We start from the raw sequence: 20,009 nt of genomic DNA on the forward strand, positions 1-20,009 counted from the left end.
ATACTACTCCTTGGCTCATAAGAGGCCTGCCAGGGAGTTGGCTTTCAACGGGTGCCTTTCCTTCCTGTAATTTAAAGTAAGTTCATTTATTACAGAGGCTTCGCATTACACAGCACAGCATTAACTGTAGAAACACCTGCTATCTGTAATGGAAGTGGGAGGCAGGGGAGGAAAAGGACATCTTTTCCAATAAAGCAGTGTTGTCCAAACTTGGCTGGGGAATTCTGGGAGTTGAAGTCCACTATCTTAAAGTGGCCAAGTTTGGACAACACTGCAATAAAGGTTAATATTGGGGGTAAAAGTGCTTGAGGTGAGTATGATCCCCAATGACTAAATGGCTACATCCTTTTAGGTCTTTAGGAGACATTTCCAAGCCACAATACAAATGTGGCTTGCTGTTCTTTTCCTCCAGGCTTATCTTTTTCAATTTCCCAGTCTAGTCTGCAACCTCAGGATTTCCTGGTGATCTTTCAGCCACATATAGTCAGGCCTGATCCCGCTTAGCTTGTTGACTTCAGCCCAAGATCAGCTAGGTGGTGCAACCCACGGTGACAAAATCTGGTGCCCTTCTCCCTTAAAGTGGGTGCAATTCTGCAGATGCTGTTAGAAATGACAAGGAAAGCTTGATGGGAAAAATTGGACCTGTCACTCTGGCCAGTCTTCAGGCTGGGAAAGAAGTCATAAACTTCCCTTTTATTTTATTTATGTTAGTTTCCTTTATCACATGGCTGCCCATTTCACAAGCGTAATTCTGGATGGCTAACCATTATTAAAGATCCTGTGAATTTTTGTGTAATAATTTTCTCTTTGCCCACTCCGTCTACGCATAGTTTTATACGATGTTTGCCTAAAGGTTTGCTTTAGTTTTGCACTGAATATCATGTGCTTTCTCACCCCTAAGCTTTCTTCCCAGAATTGCACCAAGTCCTATCATTTTTATAGCAAGAGGATTAGAGGGGATATCACACAGAGTTGGGCCTGGAATATTCTATTTTGTGGTAATAGGAACTGGTAAAATTTTTGTTAAGCCTGTTTTATGGCTCGCGATACATTGCTTATGTGATTCCTGTGTCAAAAGGGTGGTAAACTCTGTTAACAATGGGTTTGTGGCCACATATAATTCACCCCCATCTCAGTCTTCAGTATGTCAGCATATTTTAATTGCTATATGAATGTATTAATGTGAAATGTTTAACATTAAATGTTAATGTTTAATGCCTCCCATTCATGTAAACACTATTCAGACTAGAGCTGGCATTCTGCTAAACCTAATTGTACGATTCAGTGCAAATTTGGGAGAAAGATGGCACCTCATTTGGGATTGTGAAGGCTTGTTTGCACCACCCTAGACAGAGAGAGCGTACAAAAAAACATTTCCCATGACTGGAATATCCTTAGGTCTTTCTGGAGATTTATGTTTATGTTGAAGTTTCTTGACTGAAAGTGTAAACCTTTTAAAAAATTAAAATTACACCTCATTAATCTTACAAGATTAAGAAAAAGTTTAGTAAAATGAAAAAAGGAGAAAAAATCAGTTAAGGGAAAAACCTTGGTGCTAATACAGAGTTCAAAGAAAGGTCAGGAATGCGATTGAGGGGTCAGTGAAAACCACAGGCCGTGAGAAGTTGGATGAATAAACTGGTTTTCATTTAGCTTTTTGCAATTTGGAACACACCATTAGCCAAGCCCACCAGAGGATGAAAAAGGTTATAGTCTATCACCAGATTGGAGAAGGCTGCCTTGTTTGATTTCTGGTGGGAAGAAAGGCCGAGACACACTCAGATTCAAGATTGTCAGTTACATCTTGGGGTGCAGAATTGTCTAAGTGAATCTGCCTGTGACCTTGGACAGGAAAGGAACAACTGTACCAGGAGATAAAGGCTAATCAGACCACTGACCAGTTATAACAACCTGAAATGTATTAAGAATCATATTTTTAATGCTCAACAGCTAAACAACTAAAACAATTTATTTTGTGAGTATCCCATCTTCATTATTAGCAAATTCTCCCCCCACCAAAAAAAATTAAACATGTTTTCAAAGTGCAGCACACATATCAGTCATTATAATGTTAAGTTTGTGAGCACAGAGGTTTAACTTGACTTTAGAATTTAGCATTCTAATATGACTTATAAGGCTAAAAGGCAGACCACAGAGATTTCAGATAGCAGAAGAGCGGTCTGAACAGGATGTTCTGGGGTAGGAGCTTTGATGCTTTTAACAGGTTTTTTCCATATTACAAATAAGTTTCAGCATGGGGTAAGCCAAAGCTTATGGAATGATGCTACTATCTGAACGAGAAACAATCTTGATGAAGATGCCATCCCGTGGTCCTAGTGTACTGTGAGATTTGACCTGCAAAGGGATCTGGGCAGAGGGTGAAGAAAGAGAATGCAAAGCAAGTTAGGAAGCATCAATAATGTAGGAAAGTGAACACTCTACCCTACACCTCCCAGGCTTCATATCTGTGTGAGTTGGGAGGGAGCTAGAATAGCAGACATGAAACTAGGACTAGAGAGGCCCAGGTTCAAGCTGATTCTTCAGGGAAAAAATAAAGGGAGTCCTATACATGTTGCCCAGAGCTCCTGGAGAAAATGTGAGATATAAATCTAACAAATGAACCTGAAATGCTTTGCAGGTTTCTCGGGGGGTTCTCCAGTCAGATCAACCATGGTAGACAATCTAGCTGACAACCAATCCTTCATTCCAGTGTGCTGCAGGGTTTGTTTTAGGAATATACTGGGGCAGGGTTTCTCAACCTTGGCAACTTTAAGACATGTGGACTTCAACTCCCAGAATACCTCAGCTACCTGGCTGGGGTATTCTGGGAGTTGAAGTCCACATGTCTTAAAGTTGCCAAGGTTGAGATGGGACAATGTTAAGCAGGTCTCAGGCTTGCAGTATCTATTTTATTTTTCAAAAGAAGCCTATGATCCACCAAGGGAGCCTGAGATATACCCTTCAGAGCAACCTACATGACATCTTATATGTTGAGCACATGGTGCTTAAACACAGTCTAGAGTAAATGAAGAGTGGCCCAACTGAGATTCTGAGCTTAATTCCATGTCCTCCTCTTGGAGTGAAAAACAACCAATCTGTACCAGTAGATTGTAAAAAACTACCATTTTATGGAGTACATATATGAATTTTTCAAAATAAGGGACAAGAGGACAAAAGATTAAACACCTCATCATACTCATGGTGATTCCGAAGGGGATTTGGTCAACCTGCACTTACTTTGTTTTCAATAATATAGTTCCTGAAGCCTCCAAGATTACATCACAAAATTTGACGGCAAATCACCAGTTTATGGTGGCGTGAGGCTTTTTTCCCCTTTTGCTTATTCTTGAAGTTAAAAATACTGAAATAAGTTTGTTAACTTACAGGCTTAACACATCCATTTTGCTAAACATACCCCAAGCTCCCCCCAAATCCCCCCCCCAAAGCCAAAGATTGCCACTATGCCCCTTTTAGTGATACCAAGTTGTAAACCTCAAACCTAGGAGGCTGAAAAAAGGGGCAGAATTTAATGGCAAAAAGATTAACCATCCATACAATGCATTTTTTTTTTAAAGGAGGAGCAGTTCCATGCCATCTATTTCACAAATGGTGTAGTTTGCCCCTTAGAATTAACAATGTCCGAGACCAGGTATTGGCTTCATTTCAAAGAATGATCTAGGTGGGGGAAAGTGTGTGGGGAGTCATTGGTTGGGTTCACACAAGAAATTAGACTGGGCTTCAGAGGACTGAGATCATTTAGGGGGGAGATCATTTAGGGGGGCACAAACCTGGGTCTCGGGGCAGGTTTTGAACATGAACCTCTGCAAAATTCTTAGAAATGCAATTTTTATTGTCATCAAACCCAACTTCATGCCAATGCAGCCACGAGGACCTGCCCCAAAGGGCAGATAAGCAAAAGGATGCTGCTGTTGCATAGCCTCAGATGTAAACCTGTGGGCAAGATTAAAACATTGGATGAGAAATGGCTTTCCATTTGCCTTTTCTAGTTTAAAATACTGCATAGGCACTAAATGACTTGTTTGATGATTAAGACATAGTAGTTCCATTCACACATTGTGCTCTGTGGGAGGGTACGCATTTTGCACTATGCCATAATTGGTTTAGTTTGTTTAGCATAACACATGGACCCTGCCATATAAACTCTTTCTTTTATGAGCATAACTTCCCCCCTTTTTTCTTTTTGTTATTATCTGTACAATAAATAATATTGTGATTTGATTGGCCTGAACAAAGAAATACTAGCAGTCCATGTACCTCTCAGGAATAAACTTTTCAGGTTCTGGCCAGAACTTTGGATTGTGATGGAGGTGTCCAACAGCAATTTCTATGATAGCCCCAGCAGGGACATGTTGCTGCAGCACTAAACAGTCTTTTGCTGCTTCCCGGGTGAACCTACAAGAGCAAAGAGTGTGTATTCCAGAAATAAGAAAACAAAAACATGAGAATGAAGTACTTTAAGAAGCCTTCATTTGTAAGCCATTTCAGAACCAGGCTGCTGTGTAAGTAGGAAAAGTATTACTAGAATAATTGCAAAGATAATCATTAGACAGCAAGAGGGGAGCTGATGAAATTGAATATTTTGCTAGTGCTTAAAAGCTAGTCCTTGGCTTCTAGTTTGTTTCTAGGAACAACTGATACTTGTTTTAACTAGGACTGAGAGAAGTAGTCCCACATAACAACTTATGTCTCAAAATGGGAAAGGTATGTATTTATTCATTCATCTGGTTATATGCCACCCAATCATGAAGGCTCTAGGCAGCTAACAATCTCATCCTAAATTAAAGCATCCAGAAACAAGGGAGGAGGAGGAGGAGGAGGAGGAGGAGGAGGAAGAGAGACTTGCTCTATAAATATTCAGTATTCAGTGAGATAGCCATCAGCCTGTCCACCAGCTGATGGCTATTAAGTTTTTCTGCCCAGAATGCAGGTAAAGTTATGCTATATGATGACATGACTCACTTGGGCATTTACATCATGACTCAGCCTTGTTGGGGTACACTATGATAGGGGAAAACATCTAAAAAGATTCAGTGTTGTGCATGAATTCCCTTCATTTGACCACCACATTGCTGAATTTTTGCAAAGCAATCCTTATTTTGCTTTGTCTGAATTCAGCAGCCAAAGTGGAGTGCCATTTTTGTTTCAGCTTTATAAAGCCTGTGAGCTACCTGGGAGAAGGAAATCTGAAATATTTCCTTCTCCTACATGCTGAGTCCATTTTTGCTCCTTCCATCTGAAGTCATATTGCATGGTTCCAACACCATTATTCTTTATTGCCAAGTTAAAATGTTTTCCAGTATTTGTCTCTTTTATTCTTAACTGCTGCTTTTGATTACCCACAATAATCCTCTGACAATTTTATTTCCTGATTTTTTTTAAAGCAGCTTTGCATTTTGAAAGTTTATCTTTGCATTGTTTTAAAATAAAAAAAGGAAACAGTTTGAAATTTCTGATGGAAAGAGGGAAGGTATGGTTGAAAACAAAACCAGCTCTCGCCTGATTTAAAAGTACTGGACTCAGTTTGATTTCAAATGCTAGAAAGGCTATTGAGAATATGCTTATATTCTTTATAATTGACTTTATATTGACATAAAGGTGCAAATACTGTACAGACCCAACACGTTATTGTCTTCTGGGGTAAGCAATATTATGCAAAGCACACAAAAAGAGTAGAAAGTATTAAGCAAGGAAAAGTACAAGATAAGCACACAGAAATCTAATTCAAACTAGTTTGTGCTAATTCATTTACCATACCAGTCTATTCATTCAACCATACATGATTCCATCAAGTTCTAATATACATTTATACATTTCCTTTCATTCTTTAAAGGTCTCGCTTTCTCTTTCTGAAAAGAAGTCCTAATTTATTCTCTCTATAACCAAATCATTTCAACATCTTTCCTTCAACCTGGATTCATTTCTGGATTCAGTCTGTATTAGTTCAAACACTATTAATTCTTCGACCCATCTCTTCTTGCCTCTTCAATATCCCACTGCCACAACGTTCAACTTGTTTTTAGTAGTTCCTCCCAACAGATCCAGCTCTAACAACATGGGCAGAATCATGTTCCTAAGCATGTGCATTTTTGTTTCTTTTGATAATCATTCCTGTCAATAGGCCATGTACAATCTACTCTCTTTCTGCCAGCATTTGCACATCTTAAGATATATCTATCCATTTTCCCATCTATCAAAGTGGAATAATATATTTTTAATTTTAATTTTTTGTTGTACAATATTTGTTGGCAAATGTTGAAGGAAAAGTCAGCTGCATAACCTTGCACAGTAATCTTCATTATCATGTGAACAACTACAGGTAGTTCTCACTTACTGATGGTAACTGGGACCAGCAACTCCAACGCTAAACAACACAGTTGTAAAGTGCAATGTTATACGATCACACTAACTTATGACAGCAGTTGCAGCAGTCTGGTTGCCATAGTGAAGTGACTCCTGCATGGTCACTAGGCATAATGTCACATGATCGCCATTTGCAACCTCTTGGCAGTTTCCCCATTGTCTTTGCTCATTGGAAGCCAGCAGTGAAGGTTGCAAATGGCAATCATGTGACCACGGGATGCTGCACATCATAATTGTGAGCCAGTTGCTGAGTGCCTGAATCGTGATCACGTGACTGCAGGAATGTCATAATGGCCGCAACTACACGGATCCATCATAAGTACCCCTCATTCAGGCCTGTTGTGACTTTGAATGGTTGCTGAACAAGTGGATGTTAAATGAGGACTACCTGTATAACCTTGTAAGCTTGCTTATGGAGTTCTGGGCACTGTGGGTTTTGGAATGTTTAGTTCATCCTCTCTGTATGGTGCACTGATTTTGGGGATCTCTGTTCAAATGCCTTCTTAATTTCTCTTTGCTTGCTCAGCATCTCTTAGATCTAGGCTTGTCGTGAAATGAGCCAGTTTCTCTGATTTTTTTCATCCAGTTGTTAATTAAATTTCTGCAGTGAGCCTCCTCCTTATAATGGGAAGTGAATTTTCTTCTTACTGCTGTTTGTGACTTGAATTCAGCTAACCAGCAAATGCAGTTGACTTTTTTCCCCCCAACATTTGCCATTTTTCAAACAGAGGGACTGAAACAAAAAATTAAAAGTGTATTATTCCAAATTCACAAAACTAAGTAAATGTAAAATAAATTTGAATCATTAAACTTTGAAATGATTTTTTTTGGTTAAGTTTGTAGCATTTATACTTCTGAAGTTATGAAAGCTTAAAACTGCACTAAGAATTTTGGAGCATCCTGTATTGCACCTAGGACTGATTCAAGATCCAGAGAAAGCCTGGCAACTGAGCAACTATCCAAACTCCTTACAGATTGAGAGAAGAGTCACATTCATAGTCTGGAATGGAGTGAATCACCTACATAAGAAAGAAAAGATGCTTCAGAAGCCACCCGGTCTCCTATCTTACTAACCTGAATGCCGGAGGATACATGCGCAGAGTCTCTGCTATCACCATATCAAGATATGGGAGTTCCTGTATATTTTCATAATTTGGAATGTCCTGTGGGAATGGGGAGGAAAAGTGGTTATTATTTTAACAAAATATTTATATTTTACCTGTTTCTTAGCATCACAATGGCCACCAGAAACACATCATGAAAGCATGAGGTACCAACCAAACAGCAGAGAATCAAAATAATTGAACAAAAATGCTAACAGCAAAAAAGAAAGATGAGTAAGCAAATGATATTTCTTGATGAAAGACTGCACCTAGGTTTTACAGTATTTTTACATAGGGATCTGAAAAGATCTATAAGGAAGGTTGACTTTGAAGATTACCTGAAAATTTAGTCCATAGACAATGTGGCAGCCCACATGCTGGCAAAAGAGCATTGTTTCAGCAGTGGGACATCTGTATGGTAGGTCCTGCATTGGTGGTTGGAATGTTTCCAAGTACAATTCAGAATGCTGGTTTGGATGTCTCATGCTCTCTAGGGCTAGGGTGCAGCTGTACAGAATCATGTTCCCTAAAGAGAACCTGCATGTTCTGTGTGGCTAGCCAGGAAAGGTATCCCAGAAGCTGGCCTGTGACAGTCACAGCTTACCTTCCACTCCCACCCTCCAACCCCCCATGGCCCTGCACTTTTAGTGTTCAGGAAAGCCAAAGGCTCAGGGAAGGGCTTTCCCCAGGGAAGGGTTCAGAAAAGTCAAGATGATGGCCACAAATGTGCAATTAAAGCCCTCTCCCTTTTTATGCATGTCCCAATGCAGGGTGGAGTTTTGATCACATGGTTATGGCCACCCTCTTGAGTTCTTTCTTATATCCCCACCCTCCCTGCAGACACTGCTGGTTTTAATTATGGTTTTGTTGTGCTGTTTTAAAATGTGGTTTTGTGATATTACATTTTTATGTGAGCTGTCCTGGGTTTGGGTAAATTGGGTGGGAAGGGAAGGGAAGGGAAGGGAAGGGAAGGGAAGGGAAGGGAAGGGAAGGGAAGGGAAGGGAAGGGAAGGGAAGGGAAGGGAAGGGAAGGGAAGGGAAGGGAAGGGAAGGGAAGGGAGTCAACTACAGTAGATTTGTCTGGATAGTCCAGCTAGGTGAGAATGCTTGGAAATGGTATCTGACAGTGCCATATATTTGACAGTGCCAAATGAAGAAAAGTTGCTGTTGGGCAAAAGTTTCCATTGCCTAGGACAAGATTACACACACAGAATGGTGCTTTCTCTGCTGCCTAAAATGCATTTATTTTTTACAATCTTCCAAAAAAGATCAGTGTGCTAATATATGTCAGACTCCTAGTAGTCATGCTTTCTCATTCTATCCTAGGTTTCAGGGTAGTTGTGAGGACAAAATGGAACAATTTCCACTATTGTCATGACTGCAACTCAGCTTGCTGGAGAAAGGCTGGGTTGCAAATGTGATGAAAAGCCTATTTCCAACATCCACGAATCACAGTGGATTGGATCCAGACTCTGCCCATCATAGATACAAGGTTTTTTTCCCCTTTGCTTCTAACACAGTGTAGGAATCCTGCTGACAAGAAATGGGATTGTTCCCTTTCATTCACTTGCTGTCCCCTAATGCATAGCCCCCAACCTTCTGGGAGTAGCAAAGAAAACTGGGCATTGACAAACATCATATCTGCTGGCAGAAGTATCTTGATCTGGTTATTCCTCAAGGCACATTCCCATAGGAAGAAAAAGAATATGAATCCAATCTATTGATCTTATACTGAATAGCATCTTTGGATACAGAATTAATACTATTTTACATTTCCTCTTTGGGTTTTAAATTGAACAAAAAAAGCAGTTGGCATCTTCCAGCCCTCCCTTCCAAAATGCCACCAAGTTTTTCCAGGTTTTCTTACTAATCTATTATCTGCCCACCCTTGCCACTGAGAATGGTCAGAAGGCAATAAGGAAGGAAGGCACAAAATATTACTCTGACGTGCCAGGTGAGGGCAGCAAAACTATACATGCCAATTATGCGAATCAAGCAGAACACTTACAACGCCTGAACATTCACTTCTAATAAAGCACTACGAGATACTTTATGTTAACATTTCATATTAATTTTAAGGAACCTTCCTTAACAAGGTGTCTGTTGGTTGTGTTAGAATATAATTCCCACAATTCTTACCCCATTATGATTACTGGCCATGTCCTTCAGAGATTATGGGAACGGAAGCCTAGTACAGGCCAAGCAATTGGAAGAACTGAACTTGGGTCTGTGTGTCTTAACAAGCATGTAAGGACTGGAATGAGGTCACGGTCAAAACTACATTTCATTTCATTGCATTTACATTCAATTAAAATCAATGTATGATAATTATTTATCTTGTTCTTATTGCTCTTCCTGAAATGCATCACTATCTACTCCAGGGTCAGCAAACATGCCAGCTACATGTCCTGATCACACAGATCAAAGTTTACTAAAAGACTACACAAAAATAGGCACAGATGTCTGACCTTCCTCAGTTTCTAGGGTCAGGATAAGCTTCCAGCTAAACTAGATCCATCTCAATTTCCTACCAGGTCAAGAGAGGTCAGGGAAACCTGATAATGTTAGACAGGTTTGGAGACACTCAGCTGCACACATTTGCTATTACCTTACTGATAAATGTAAAGACAGAATCTGGGTGGGTTTTAAACTGAATCTCTTCTAGAGCTGTTACCTGAAGCAGGTTCTGTGCTTACGGAGATTGTGGGGAGACCACATGAGATCCCTGGTGTCCATTCAAAACTGGAGGTGCAATGCCCAGCCTGGATTTTATTACATATACCCAATCAGTGTGAAAAGTGAAGGCCTGAAAATCATTTGAACATGGAGTTTGTGACAAAGGTATGTTTGAATAGCCAGAAAAAGCAACTAATACTGTCTTTCTGAAATTATACAACCCAAGAGGATTGTTGCATGTTTGATTTCTCTCCCATTTCATAAATTTCCTACTTACAAAAAGGTAGTAAGTCAGGAAGAAGGATTCTAAGCTAGTTTTTTCCCTGATGTGCCACTTTCCTTTATGGAAAGAGGATTCTTTGGGGGTTTTGTTTGGTCTTCTTTAATGCAAGGAGGCATTCATGCTTGAAACTTTTCCACCTACATTCTGAAGTATTAGTCCCAAAAGGACTATATGTGTGTATGTGTAGAAATCATATCAAAGCTTGATACAAAATTATAAAGAAGCCCCAGCCGTACATTTTTCAAGAGTGAAAGATTCCAGTGACAAAGCTTGGGCAAGCAAAAATTATCACTAAACACTGCTACATTTGGTCATCCTTATTTGAATCTCTGAATTTCTGAAATTGCAATCTTATGGTCTCTCAAAAGCTGTATCAGGACCACAAGATATCAATTCTTAATAAAACAAACAGGACCAATTTGATGCAGCAGGGTGGGCATGCTACGGGTCCCATCAGCTAAGGAATGTCAGCTGGCTGGGACTAGGAGGCGTGCCTTCTCTGCTGTAGCCCCTGCCCTCTGGAACATCCTCCCTCTAGAGATTAGGATGTCCCTGACCCTTCTGGCCTTTCATAAGGCCTTGAAGCCCTGGTTATGTGCCTGGGCCTGTGACCCCGAGTGTGTTAAGGGCCCTGTTGCCTGCTATATTGATACTTAAGGTTATAATTTTGTCAGCTGCTATATATATCAACCAGACATCATGGTAGTAGACAAGGACTAGACATTGTGGTAGGAAACAAGGACCAAAAGACAGTGGTGGTGATAGATGTAGCAATACCAAGTGACAGCAACATCAGGAAGGAGGAGTATGAGAAGCTGGAGAAGTACCAGGGCCTGAAGGAGGAACTAGATAGGATGTGGAAAGTGGTCCCAGTGGTAGTAGGGGCACTTGGGGTTGTGACTCCTAAGCTGGGAGAGTGGCTCCAACATATCCCAGGAGCAACATCAGAGCTCTCTGTCCAGAAGAGTGCAGTGCTAGGAACAGCTAAGATACTGCGCAGAACCCTCAAACTCCCAGGCCTCTGGTAGAAGACCCGAGATTGAGGAAGACACGTACCACCCATAGGGGTGACAGGAGATTGTGTGTCTGTGTGTTTGATGTTTGTAATGGTTTTAACTCTTTTTATGATTGTTTGCTGCCCAGAGTCACTTGTCTGAGATGAGCAGCTGCAGAAATTGAATTGAATAAAAATAAATAATAAATTAATTAATAAATATCATGGATTTCCTTTTTGAGGGACTGAAGAGAGCAAATCATGATATTTTCCTATTGTCTTTCTTCTACCTTCAGCGCTTCTGCAGCAGTCAAAGAGAAAGGGGTGGGACATTTTGATTTGCAAAATTTCAAAATCCCTTTGCTTCCTGACACCCCTTCAAGAAAGGAGTGAACTTTAGGGCTATACAGTAGTCTAGATTCAAAGGGGAAAAGGTGATTCAAAGGGCCTGTGGATGCACATCGCACCTATCGCTGTCAGCACCTCCTTAAATCAAATGGGTCTTTTCTTAGTCTCGGATGACCGAGGGAAAGATACCTCTTCTTTAAGGAGCTGCTGACAAGTGTTACATGAGCATGAACCATGCTCTGAATCACCTCTTCCCTTTCAAATCCAGATCACTGCACAGCTGTGGCAAAAATGTGTCAATCCTAGTGAAAACCTGTCAACCCTAGTGTTATTCTCCTTCCACTTGCTTCCCCCCAAACACTGGCCTGAGTCTGACAATAATAAACCTAATTAAACAGGCAGTAGCTTAATTATAATGTCCTTTCAGTTCACTTGGGCAAAACACAGGGCATTTTGGCCACTGTCATATTGATTGGCTGTCCTGTACCATTATCAAGTGCAAAAAGACCTGCATTTTTAAAGCACATTCATCTATTCAGTGGTCCTCAACAAAGCGGGGGGGGGGGGGCCTTAATTTTACTGGCCAGGAGTTTTTATTTGTAGACTAATAATCAGATTTAGGGATCTCAAAATAGAAGCTTTAAATACTAGGGTTAGAAGAATATTTCCCCTATTAGCATCCACATCAGCTTTGACCATCTTTCATATTAATGAAAATGAACTGCAACATGAGTTAATAGTGTGCTTCAGCAAATATTCCCCATGACCTACATCAGGGAATGTTGAGACAGAGATAGGACTGTTCAGGTTGAAATAAATAGACCAAGTTAGCCATGGCAAATTAAAGTCCTACATACACTGGATAAAGCTTTGGGATCTAATTCATAATAACCCAACAGCAAAACCATTAAAATGCTTCACTTTTTCTTTTCTTTTTCAGCTTAAGATTATCAAGTCAAACTGGGAATTCTCAGCACAATCTGGAAAGCATGAATGGAGAAGGCTTATAGGATGATTAAGTCCATAAACAGCAATCAAAATCAAGTTGGTCCATGGGGGAAAATGCCCATAAATGGGTGATTTGTTTAGAGATGGATCATTTATTAGAAGCAACTGAAATAAGCCTACACCCACATACATGGGTATAGGCCCTATTTAATCAGTGCTTTATTTTATTTGTAATTTATTCTTCCCTTCCAAATATCCCAGATTCTAGTGCTCATAGGAGTTTCAAATACACACACACATATTCACAGGGTATCTGTCAAGTATTAAACGGTGGTATATTCAGGGTTTTTGGGGGAAGTCATCCTTACTTCAGATCAAAAAGTGCTTACAGTCCTCTCTCTCTCTACACAAAAAAGTACTTTTTTTTTTTAAGTCATTTTGTACTTTCTGTAGTTGATTTTAAGTTGGTCTAACATGCTCCCAAATTATACGTGGGTAAGAACCCACCCAATTCAAACTCTAAATGGCAAAGTTTCCAAGGGGAAAAAAGGCAAAGAGAGGATATGAATTTCTTTTAAAAAATCCAGCTTATCATCCTAATGGAAAATGACATAAAAGTGAAGCCAAAGGGGTCCAAAGAGTATCACAGCAGTTAAGCACCACACAATTTTTGCATTACTGTTCTGCCTGAGATATAATCTTACTAGCCATGAAAATATCCAGAAATAGTTATTGCAGGTATGTTACCATAAAGAATCTTCAATCCTCCTGCCTCTTTCTTCCTTGTTTCCACCACCCTCCTGCACATCTCAGCAGACATTTGTGGTATCACTTAGAAGTCAGATGGTAAATTTAAATCATTTCTTCTCCAGCTGGCATTTGCAGCGTGGAGGTGACAATGCTTTAAATTAAGGTCTGTAGATATAAAAGGCCCATGTGTTTAGTTTAATCAAATGTTCATTTCCTCAAGTTTGTATTTATATTAAAAGACATCAGCAGCAGGGTGAATTTTCATACGCCGCCCTCCCCCCCACCAACAAAGATGATCATGTGGATCTTGAACAGAGCTCCTTTTCAATCCCTTTTCATCTACCAGACTTTGTATGCCAAGCAGGCAGCAGCAAGGAAAAAGATTTCCCATTACATCTGTGCAGAATGCAGGAACGGATAACCTATCGGGGGTGTCTGGTTTTGAAGGAGAATTGAAGGTGTATCTATATTTAAAAACTCTTAAAAGACCAATCATACATGCATTTGGATTGACAAAAAAATGTGCAGTGTAAGATATCAAGGACCCAGTCAATGCCGTAACCTTCCTGTTCTCTCCGGGCAATGCAAAGGTAGATGATGCTAATTGTGGGCACACGGTAGACAGCACTGCTGTAGAGGATCTTTGACCAACCGGGTGCCCTCCTGAGACTCTAAGACTACACTTTCTAGAATTTCCAGTTAGCGAGGCTGGAAGTTGTGGTCTTAATATGTGAAGACACCAAGGTAGGAAACTTCCTATACAGGATGTAAATTACACACACACACACACACACACACACACACACACACACACATTAAAAACAAGCCAGTTGAGGCTTCAGATTCTTCACCCTTCATTGGATAGAAAAACCTTTCTGCAAGTCTGTGTTAAAAAGCCTGCCAGTTACATTTCTTCAGTTATTTGCATGGAGTCTGAAGAAATCATGAGTTTTCAATAACAATAATTTGTTTGTGATCTTTCCTACAAGTTTTTTCAACAGCCAAGTCAAATTTGCTGGAACAGCTCAAACACCTGATACATACTTAAAATGGGATTGTGAGTCATAGTCACCACTGCAGAGCAGATCTGCCTGTCAGAGAATTTGGTTATACTTTCTGTAGGTACGTTGACTATTGTCCAGATCAAATCACAGCATCTCTTAAGAAATGGGTTTGTCACAGCTACATGTTACAATAGACTCTCTATTCTATTTAGCATATGCTATTCCAGGGAACCTAGAAATCTTTCTTCCTCAAGAGTCCAGAATCTGTTTATTTTAATTATTTAGTTTACTTTATATAACTAAATTTGTTTTGTTTTGTTAGGCAGCTAACAAAACCCAAAACACAATTAAAACTTTGTAAACATAAACGATTGATAATAAAATCTTAATAATGAAAAGACTGATAAAGGAAATGCATCTTCATAGATTTCCTGAACACTGAGAGATGCAATTCTTCAGCCAATGCAGGAGAAGCCCCTCTCCTGCCTGTGAGAAAGAAGGCTGCTGGCAGTAGGAACATCTTCAAAAGGACCTCACCTGCAGATTCAGAAGAAAAGGATGTCTGTTGGATAGTCAGACTATTAGCCTTTTTGGGCTTTAAAGGTCAATGTTCTTTGTAAAAACTACCGTCCAGTTCAGATTGTTCAGTGCTGATTTTGTATAATCTCTGTATCCTGGATTGGCTAGTAGCCTAGTTATATTTGGTGCCACTTCCAACTTCGAGCATTTTTTTAGAGTGTATTGCAATGCACGGGGTGGAATGCAAACAAGGCATGGATCATCACTGCCAAATCCCACTGGATCTGGGAGGTTTGCAGCTGATGCCAGGCATCACTGTGCAAAAGTGATCATCATCACAGCTGCTACCAGCAATTCCAATAACTGAAGCTCAAGGAGCACATCCAGACTGCTGACCTGATATTTCAAAACAGGGTGAGAGGAAACATTAACAAGAGAACAAATTATTATTACAAATGTAAATGAACATTTCCCTCATCTTTCTGCCAAGCAAGTAGGGGGCAACAAAGACACCCCACGATCCTGTTCTAGCCATCTGGTTTAGGAACTATGGCTCAACGAAGCAAGAACAAACAATTGAGCAATCTATGGTCCTTTGGCAGTCTGGTACAATCCAGAAAATGACCTCTGTATATCGACTCCTCTGTTTGCTGCAATGGTGGATTGTGGGCCCTGTGCTGCCTTCCAGAGTTTCTCACTGCAAATATGCGATGAATACCATCAACATGCCTATAGTTGGGCTTCTCAGCTTGAGTCAGAGCTGTCACATTTCAACACTGGATCTTGCAGTTTAGCTAGCATGTACTGAATTTGGAAAACTTTGTATTAATTTGGGAGAAAGATGTTGCATGACAGAACAGACATACCCATGTCACATTTTTGGGTGTCAAAATTATTTTTCGCAGGATGTAGGAAAATCTGTATATCAAAATGAATGTCTCAATCAAATGTTGGGTGAGCCATGCCAGTATAGGAGGTGATTCTAACTTTTGGTTCACCACAGAAACTATGGTTAGATGAGCTTGTAATTGAAAAACTAATCCTGAATACTAGATTTATCTCCGCCAAGATTTAGCTGTGCTGACACAACCATCATGGCTTTGCTCAAAACTTGAAAGATGGTTTTTATTTATTTTGACAACAGGACAATTGTTTCACAATCTTCCATTTTTACATCTTCAAAATATTTTATAATGCCACTTTACCTTTATTTGTTAACTTTAGTCTGAAATGCTCAAATGCATTTCATAGAGACGTGCATCATTTACATAGGATCCATTCTCCTACTATTACGTACAATAAAGTACATATTATCACAGTCCAGGAGAAAACAGAATTAATACATCAAGTGTTTAACACTTAGGAAACCAACTTTACAATCACAAGGACTGAAAGTGAAGCAAAACATTTGAAGCATCTGGCTTGAGTGTGACCCCGATGGTTTCAGGAATCACATTTCTGACTTTGTAGATTGAAGTATCTGAAAAAAATCCCCTAGACTTATATTTTCATCTCCAACTTGCTTGCTTAGTGGCATGTATCAAGCATTACTTCCTCTCATCTCCCCCCGCCCAATAAACAAGAGAGTGTTCTCTCTTTCTTAATTCCATCCGACAGAAATTTAAGAGGTGATTGTTCCCATTCACACCTCTTGCATCACCTCAATAGACTGCTGCCAAGTGTTAATGGCAGTATTCCTCTGTGTACTCAATGAAGTGCCTATGTTTCAAATGCATTGTAAATCTGTCCTCTCACCCCCGCCCAATGCTGAGATGAGATTGGCTCATCCTTGATCTTTTTTGTCAGCCTTCCTCTTAAAAAAAAAAAAATCTGGGAAAAGATGAAAGCATTAAATTATGATTTAACTTGGGCAAGTGAAAGGCTGAATACTATATTTGTCTACTTTAAGGATAACAGATCATTACTTTGAACTGTTTTATTACTGTATGGCACAACTACGAGCAGAAGGAACAAACTACAAAAGATTGTTTTGGAGACTAATAAATGTATCAGAGCATAAGCTTTCATGCACTGCTATCAACTGCATCATATACATATAATATTTCCTTAAGAGTATTAATTACATCTATATATTTACATGCCTGTTTCTATGTCTAGCCCTGATTGGGGAAGTTAGGAATATCTATTTCTAGATTTAGAATCTTATGAACAGTTATTATGGAGTAAGCGCCATTAGACACAATATGATATATTTCTGAGTAATCAGGAAAAAAAGTTGGAATATAAATGTGACTTGTTGGTGTTGTGAATGTATATAATGGTTGGTGAGCTTTTACAAGCCTGCAGATTGCATTGCAATTCAGTCTTCTCCCCATCACTTCTTATCTCTATTTTTATCCTGTCTTTCAGACAGCACTGTCTAGATTACCAAAACAGATTGACTATATTTATTGGTTTCTATAAATCAAGCCAGTTAAAGACCAATATATGCATTTTCACAATATACTAAGTTTGGTTAGTGTAAAACCTGGCTTGGTTTTCTTGTAATTTACCATGCTGTATGAACCCAGCCTGCTTGGCTATTTCTGTTTCAGGGTACTGATACATCGTGCAAATTCAGAAAATTGGCTAACATCATATCCAAATCAAGCAAATTGCACAAACCCAGCCACTGAGGATAATGAACTAGTTTTATCTCTCATCCTAGCCTAGGTCAGAGGGTTGTCGTGAAGATAAAATGGGAAAAGAGAACTGTGTCTACAGCCCTGACTTCCTTTTCATATTCATCATTAACTTTCATAGAGTACTAGTCACATGATGTATCTCAGCGTAAATAAATATTCCTAGCCATGTTAATACCTATGATCCTCAGAAGAAAACATGAATTTAGCAAGCCCCTTTGTGATTGAGTTGTGACCTGATAGCTTTCCGCATATGCCACAGGGCTCCTGGAGTATTTCCAGTGATTGTAGGCATATTAAATGTTAATAATAAATAGTTTTTCTTCTGAACATCATCACCTCATTCTGCTCATGGTGATTGAGGAAGACACCAGCAGATTGGTCATACACATGACTCTCATACTGAACCTTTTCAGGCTCTCACTGCACAAAATATGACTTGACGCAAGGTCATAAGAGCCATGATTTGAGCCCACCCTACTGGAGCATCCTCCTTCACTTCTTTTACTCTATTTCAAGCCCCACAGGACAGCCTGCCCATCTGTTTATGATTTTCCCTGAACAATGCCTTATTTCTGATTGCACAGATAAACATACTTGGTTATTTCGCGGGCAGCTGGTTAGCTCTAATTACACTGTTACTACATCAGAGCCATGGAAACCTTTGCCACCCTAGGAGAAGAAAAGAGGTGTCTAATAAGAGCTATGCAAGAAACATTATTCTGATTTTGTTTACCCTACCTGTCCTGTGGCCTTTAATCCTGCTGATCACAATAAAGTAGTTTCAGATTGAATGAAAAGGAAATAATGAAAATGTCATAATCCCCTATACCAAAGGAGAAAAAGCTGGCAATGGAAAATTCACGAAGCTTACAAAACACAGAAAAAGAGAGAAGATTTTTTAGTCATCCAACTATTCTGAGATTGAACTATTTTGGTGGAACTCTATCTTTCTCTACTTTTCATAAATTCATCATGAGTCCAGGGATGTTCCTGGAGTAGTTGATTCCTGAAAAATAATGGCTGATGAAGGCTTTTAGGAAGGGAGTAAAAAAAGAAACTTGAATATACTCAGTGGAACTGACAAAAATACTACTGGAAAATATTACCATTCTAGAACCTATAAAATGATTACAACTATCCTTTCAAAGGTTAGCATTTTCTTTACATTCATGGTAGTTCTAACAGTTCAACACATGTTTTGCTTGTGCAGACAGAGCAAAACAGTGGAGGAGTATGTGATTTGTACAGAATGTATTTTGTAGACTTGCATGTTCATGCTGGAACTTCCTATTCCAAGTAACCTTAAGGCAACTGTACAGAGTTATCTTAACTGAAAGATTCCATGTCTTGCACTCCCTCTTCAAAATAATTATAGTCTCTTTGAGTTCTATGGAAGAAGAAAGGTAGAATATAAGTAAAATCAATCTTGATCAGCCAACAGATTCCATATTTATTCCTTATTAGGTTTTTATACTCTGTATGTATATTTTCCTGTGGATGACTATGTAAGATGAATGAATGAATGAATGAATGAATGAATGAATGAATGAATGAATGAATGAGAATGAACGAACGAACGAATGAAGCCAGAATCCTAAATCAGAAGAAAGGAATACTCCAATAAATCCTCCTCCTTTCTGGCTTGATACATAAATAGTACAGATCATACTGATGATGAGTAAATAAATTCTTTAGTGCTGTGAACATGAGGAAAAAACCCAATGGGTTTTTCTTTTTCTCTAAAGAACACACAGCATAATCAATTTCTGCTTGTGTGGGATTCTACTGTAAAACATTGAACAGCATTTTTAGGTTTGTTTACAAGGATGTTAGGAAAAAAATGTGTATGACAGTGTAATAGAGTAACAAAGACACACACACACACACACACACACACACACACAGACACACCAATGTAGTATGTTCCAAGGCAGGGCATTAGTATTTGGAACACTACAACCTTTTAAAAAGGGATAATCTCTTATATTCAAAATGTAAAAGTGCTCTGTGAATACAAAAAGCTGGAGATACATTTGTTATCATAATGAATTCTGTTTCATACAAAAAAGGAAATAGGCAAGAGGTAAGAAAAATTTCTTGTTGTCATCCATTTAATTACTTTCTTTCTTATGTTTTTACTATTAACTGATGAGTGCTTCTTCCTTCCATACTAGCACAGTGATTACCATCTTCTATTACCTTTGTCCAATCATTATTATTGCAAGAAGAATGACACAACAACTAAAGTGGGAAGCAATTTCCATTGTTTGTATTTAAAAAAACCTTACTGCATTGAAGAGCCCTCGTTATCCCCTTATCTGAATTAATAATATTCACTAAATCCTAGAGATGGTCCTT

At 39.2% G+C, this 20,009-nt stretch overlaps 1 protein-coding gene across 3 annotated transcripts in view; it reads right to left on the reverse strand.

The window, feature by feature from the left end:
• Positions 1–297: 297 nt before the first annotated feature.
• Positions 298–20,009, reverse strand: part of TBXAS1 (thromboxane A synthase 1) — a 237,952-nt gene continuing 218,240 nt past the window's right edge. For all 3 annotated transcript variants that reach the window (XM_015889542.3, XM_025172010.2, XM_025171937.2), the window contains exons 11-14: positions 7,456–7,544; positions 4,276–4,413; positions 3,789–3,951; positions 298–2,367 (exon numbers count right to left, since the gene is read on the reverse strand). In XM_015889542.3, the coding sequence (XP_015745028.1) occupies positions 2,272–2,367; positions 3,789–3,951; positions 4,276–4,413; positions 7,456–7,544 (486 nt within the window). In that variant the 3' untranslated portion in view covers positions 298–2,271. The remainder of the gene's footprint in view (positions 2,368–3,788; positions 3,952–4,275; positions 4,414–7,455; positions 7,545–20,009) is intronic.

The sequence above is a fragment of the Python bivittatus genome, unplaced genomic scaffold (assembly GCF_059951505.1).
Source record: "Python bivittatus isolate LINGU-HERP-01145 unplaced genomic scaffold, Pbiv_v1 ctg000330_np1212, whole genome shotgun sequence".
In the NCBI taxonomy this organism is placed as follows: domain Eukaryota; kingdom Metazoa; phylum Chordata; class Lepidosauria; order Squamata; family Pythonidae; genus Python; species Python bivittatus.